Source organism: Grammomys surdaster, unplaced genomic scaffold (assembly GCF_004785775.1).
Source record: "Grammomys surdaster isolate TR1022 unplaced genomic scaffold, NIH_TR_1.0 125630, whole genome shotgun sequence".
NCBI classification, from domain to species: Eukaryota; Metazoa; Chordata; class Mammalia; order Rodentia; family Muridae; genus Grammomys; species Grammomys surdaster.
The window spans coordinates 503,481-509,480 of record NW_021620469.1 but is presented as its reverse complement, the minus strand read 5'-3'; the positions used below and the strand labels follow the sequence as shown (position 1 = coordinate 509,480).

Sequence of the window (6,000 nt, the reverse complement as noted above, 5' to 3'; positions counted from 1 at the left end):
ATGGATGGATGGATGGATGGATGGATGGATGGATGGATGGATGGATGGATGGATGGATAAGGCAAGGTAAGGTAGACTGACAGGTAGATAGGTCGACAGACAGGAAGGAAGGGAGGGAAGGAGGGAGGGAGGGAGAGAGAGAGGAAAAGAGAGAGAGAAAGAGAGAGAGAGAGCGCTGAGCTGTACAGAATGGCATATACCTATGCAAAAGCTCACATCCTAAACTGCTGTCACATGTGTCCTGAAGGAGACAGGCAAGCATCAGAGTTGTGTCTAAGGAACCTTTATCTCAAGCATAAGGAAGAACTAACTAGTTCAAAGGTTTGGAAATGCTTTATACATTTAAAGAGCATTGCATTCAAATTCGCCAGAGTGAAATGACCAAAGGTTTTAATAGAAAATGATCTGCTGAGAGAATTATATAAGAAGTTATTTTTAAATTAAAATGCTTTTGTCTCTATAGTTTAGAAGAGAAGATGGTAGCTGCTTATGAGCACTCAGAATGGAAGCCTATTAAGTGGGAATGTGATATGCACTGCGCTGTTAAGGTCCCAGCTAAAAATCAGTGGCGAAGAGGCCAGATCATCAGAGTGGTTACAGACACATTGGTAGAGGTAAATGCAGAATTAAAATGTAATCCTGAAAGTACATTTTTTCATTTGTTCTGTAATTACTTAGTTCAATTTTTACTATGTTTTTCAATTTGAAAAAAATTGATGACATTTTCCCTAAACTTGGATTTACTGCTCTCATAGGTCTTGCTGTATGATGTCGGTGTTGAACTAGTAGTGAATATTCACTACTTAAGAGAACTCCAAGAAAATCTAAAGACAATGGGAAGGTTATCTTTGGAATGTTCACTTGTTGATATAAGGTAATTTTTGGCTAAGTAAATTAATTTTCTCATTGTATATTACCATTTTAAATATTTTAGCATGGTTTCTTGTCAGTTTTTTTTATTATTATTAATCATTCAATTCATTTACATTTCAAATGATACCCTACTTCCCAGTTACCCCTCCACAAACCCCCCATCCTACATCCACCCTCTCCCCTCCACACACACCTTCATGAGGGTGCTCCCCTACCCATCCATCCTCTGCCACCCGTTCCAGCATCCCTCATCGCTAGGGCATCAAACCTCCACAGGACCAAAGGCCTCCCTTTCCTTCAGGCAAGGCTGACATATGTATCTGGAGTCATGGATCCCTCTCTGTACACTCCTTGGTTGGTGATCTAGTCTCTGGGAGCACTGGGTGGTCCGGCCAGCCAATGTTGTTCTTCCTGTAGGGTTGCAATCCCCTCAGCTCCTCCAGTCCTTCTGCCAGCTCCTCCACTGGGGTCCCTGAGCTCAATCTGATAGTTGATTCCAAGCAACCACATCTGGATTGGTCAGTTGCTGGCCAGACCTCCTGAGGAGCAGCCACACCAGGTTCCTGTCAGCAAGTGCCTCTTGACCACAGCAACAGTATAGGGCTTGGTGTCTTGCCAGGTGGAGCAGTCCCCGGATGGCCCTTCCTTCAGTCTCCAGTCCATTTTTTTGTCCTCTTTCATATGTGTTCTTTTGTGACTGGGTTATTTTACTCAGGATGATATTTTTGAGTTCCATTCATTTGCCTGTGAATTTCATGAAGTCATTGTTTTTAGACTCCAGAGAACCAAATAACCCTAATAAAATGTGGAGTACAGAACTAAACAGAGAATTTTCAGCTGAGGAATCTCGAATGACTGAGAAGCACTTAAAGAAATGTTCAACATCCTTAATCATCAGGGAAATGCAAATCAAAATGAGCCTGAGATTTTACCTCAATCAGAATGGCTAAGATCAAAAATACAGATGACAGCAGATGCTAGCAAGGATGTAGAGAAAGAGTAACACTCTTCCATTGCTGGTGGTACTGCAAGCTGGTAAAATCACTTTGGAAATCAGTCTGTTCCTGAGAAAATTGGAAATAGTTCTACCTGAAGACCCAGCTATACCATTACTGGGCATATACCCAAAAACTGTTACAACATATAACAAGGATACATGCTCCACTATGTTCATAACAGCCTTAGTTATAATAGCCAGAAACTGAAAATAACCCAGATATCCCTCAACAGAAGAATGGATACAGAAAATGTGGCACATTTTGACAATGGAGTCTTGTCAGCTTTAATTAATACATTCTGAAACTTTCATAAAATTTTATTAAGGATTTTTGGGGGTGAGGGGGACATTGTTGAGACAAGATCCTTTGATGTTGTCCTAGAACTTGCTATGCAAACCAGGCTGGCCTCAAACTCACAGAGATCTACCTGGTATGTGCTACCATGCCTGGCTTCATTAAGGATCTCAAGAGGAAATAAATGTTTGATCCTATAAATTTAGTAGCATTAAAGAAACAGAGGCTAAATAGATTTTAAACTGTTAAGAATAAAAAGCTTTGAGGAAAACTAAAGGCAGATGGAAATATGTTTTATAAGTTTCCAATTATATGAAAGACCAATAGAAAATAGAATCTGAAAACTTAAAAATCTACTGGGTATGATGGTCATAACTGCAATTCTTTTTTTTTCTGGATTAACAATTTTTTTAAAGATAGTTTTGTTTTTGGATATTTTATTTACATTTCAGGTGTTCTCCCCTTACCCCATTTCCCCCTCCCACCCAGGAACTCCCTATCCCATCCCCCCTCCTCCTGCTTCTATAAGGATGTGCCCCCACCTACCCCCCCACTCCCACCTCCCCACCCTCGAATTCCCCCCCACACAGCATCCAGCCCTTTTTTTTTTTTCATACCTGTAATTCTAACACTCAGGAGGCTGAAGCAAGAGATCATAAACTTAAAAATCAGCCTAAGCTACATAGTGAGATGGGTCCAAAAAGAGGAAGAGGAGGAGGGGGAAGAAAGGGGAAGAAGAAGGAAGAAGAGGAAGAAAATGAGAAGGAGGAAGAGGAAGGTTGGGGTTAGTTCAGTGTTAAGATTATTAGCAAAAAAGCAGGGTTTGAAAAGAGATGACAGATCCCAAACCCCACCCCCAAATGATAAGGTATAAGAAATATGGACTAAATCTAGAAAAGCACAAAAGCACATTGACTGTTGAGATGGCTCAGTGGGTAGGGCGCTTGACCACTGTGCATAGTGAGTTTAGTCTCCTGGACCCACATGCTGGGAAGAGAGCCAACTCCCCAAGTTCCCTCTGACCTCCACATTTGCATTATTTGTATATGTACACACATATACACAGATTATAATTTCAAAAAGAGAGCTAAGAATAATTTTAATTTTGAAAAAAATCCAAAGGATTCCAAAGAAAAAGCTCTCTACTCCAAGAATCAGTGTAAGTTTAGCAGACATTCAAGGAAAAAGCTAATAGCAGTGCAACAAAACAAATACTAAAGCTGCAATTCATGAACATACATGAAGACTGGTCAGAACTGTGTGTTGAGACTATATGGCTTATCCAGGAAAATCAATCAGAATACTTAACTCCCAGAGATAACGCAGTAAAATTGGTTTTCAAAAGAAAGAAGAGCCTAAGTCATCGCTAAGAGCTTTATAACGAAAAAAATTAAGTGACATATATAAATATTTAAAGATGATGGACGCTATGGATTTTATATCCAGCCAAACTTGAGTATAGCTATAGGACAGAGAATACAGAGATAAAAGATATATGATATATGAAAAGTAATATAGATATATGTGTGTATGTATCTATCTGTCTGAGGCCCAAGTAGAAAAGAGGTAAAGGCTATGAAAATAGGAAACAAAACTGTGAAAATAACATAAGTCCATGTTCACATTTGTTTTCAACTATAGAGGGTACAAGCTGTGCAAGTGATTACATTATTTCTCAATATTTTAATATTCCATGGTACTTGTTGTAATAAAATAGTTACTGTTTTTGCTTCAGGCCAACTGGTGGAAGTGACAAGTGGACAGCAACAGCATGTGACTGTCTTTCATTGTACCTCACTGGAGCTATAGCAACCATCATCTTACAGGTAGGTAGCAGGAGTGCTGTTTTTGTCACCTTGACACAAGCTAGAGTCAGCTGCAAGGTGGTGGAAACCTCAATTGAGAAAAGGACATCTTTTTAATTAGTGACTGATAGAGGAGAGCCCAGCCTCTTATGGTGGTGCCATCCCTGGGGTGGTGGTCCTGGGTTTTTAATCAGAAAGCAGGTTGAGCAAGCCATTTTGAGCAAGCCAGTAAAGCAGCACCCCTGCATCAGCTCCTGCCTCCATGTTTCTGCCCTGCTTGAGTTCCTATCCTGACTTCTTTGAAGATGGACAGTGACATGAAAACATAAGCCAAAAGAGCCTTTTCCTCCCTAAGTTGCTTTGGTTGTGGCATTTCATCACAGCAATAACTGTAACTAAGATACAGGGTAAAACAGTTACAACAGATTCATATTTATTATTTTATTGATGTTTTCATCTATTCTAAGTTTATTTTCTTGTTAAGAAAATAACAGCAAGGTATTTGGAATATACTTCCCAACTGTGTTGGTCTTATGTCTAGGTATTATACATATGATACTTTGTAGTATGGTGGCATAGAGCAGTCATCCCAGATCTCGGGAGGTAGGAGGAAGGTCAGGGTTAAAGGCCTATCAAGGCATGTTGTACACTACACTAATCCCAGCAGTTGGAATGTAGAGGAATCTCTCAGAGCTGAAGGACAGCCTAACCTACACAGCAAGTTAGGAAGCAGTTAGGGCTACATAGTAAGACTCTGTCTTAGTTAAGCATTAATAGATAGGTATAAATAAATAAGTAAATGATGTATGTGTGTCTGTGTCACACTTAAAGAGACACAAACCAAACGTGGGAACACAAACCATGACTCATGTGTAGAGGTCAGAGTACAACTTACAGTAATTGGTCCTTTTACCTTTGTGGGCTCAGGGTATTGAACTCAGGTCATCAGGTTTGTCAGCAAACAGCTTTACCTGTTCAGCAAGCTTGCCCATTCAGAAAAGCTAAAATAAGTAAATGAGTAAACAGATGTTCGACAGTATTCATATCGCTGAAGCAAAGTATTTCTAAAATCACATGCTTGAGTTGAAAATGTTTGTTAAAATATAACATATAAGCTAAACTGTCTTACTAGTCTTTAGAAAACTACGTTTCTCGTAAAGTCAGAAGGAACTGATGAAACGAGCGGGTTTGTAGATGTGGATTTGGGAAGCATGTCTTCATAAGAAGGTGTTCTACTTTCCTGTTTGTTTTATTTCATTCAATTTCTTATGTAACTCACTTCTACGTTACCCTTTTAATGTACACTTTCTTCACTTTCATAACTTCTCATGTGAAATAATGTTTTATACTAGATTCTTTTATGTGCTGTAGGGAAGTAAAGCACACACTGGAAACTCAGCAAAGTTGAAGGGAACAGAGAAGCGTGCTAACTGCTAATGCTTCCTCTTACCTCAGTCGAGAAGGGGTAACTTTTTTTTTTTTTCAGTTTACTTGGTTGTGGGTTTTGATATCATGTGAGAGTTTTATAATTTGTCTTGTTCTTGGTCTATTTCACCCTGGTAGTAAGACCTCCATAATTCATCACCAAAACAAACCTGAGAAGTGAAACGAATTAAAAAGATTATAGTGTCAGTACTGACTCTCTCTTCCATGCTGTTTCCCTTCTATATTTAGATATCAAAATGTTATCTGAGTTTTTTTCTTGCATAGAAAATGTAGGAGAAATTATTTTGAAAAATATTGCTTTTAAGATTTCACTTTTATCTCATACTTCAGGAAAACAACACAACGTGGCCATTACCTGTGAAAATTTTCTGCAGAGATGAAAAAGGAGAACGTGTTGATGTTTCTAAATATTTGATTAAAAAAGGTTTGGCTTTGAGAGAAAGAAGGTACAGACTTTTGAATAACTTATCAACATTAATTTCTGATGATGCTTCATAATTGCTTCTGTGGGTATTTTCAAACCTGAGCTGCAATATTTGCCCTTAAAGATGATATATAGTCTAACTCCTAAAGATCCACCTCAG

General features: G+C 38.9%; 1 protein-coding gene across 3 annotated transcripts in view; it reads left to right on the top strand.

Annotated features, from left to right (window-relative positions):
- Positions 1 to 6,000, top strand: part of Rnf17 (ring finger protein 17) — a 111,860-nt gene that overhangs the window by 69,763 nt on the left and 36,097 nt on the right. For 2 of the 3 annotated variants that reach the window (XM_028787374.1, XM_028787375.1), the window contains 4 exons: positions 464 to 614; positions 756 to 874; positions 3,901 to 3,991; positions 5,747 to 5,862. In XM_028787374.1, the coding sequence (XP_028643207.1) occupies positions 464 to 614; positions 756 to 874; positions 3,901 to 3,991; positions 5,747 to 5,862 (477 nt within the window). Of the gene's footprint in view, positions 1 to 463; positions 615 to 755; positions 875 to 3,900; positions 4,010 to 5,746; positions 5,863 to 6,000 lie in introns of all 3 variants that reach the window. The other variant, XM_028787376.1, reaches the window with a different exon arrangement.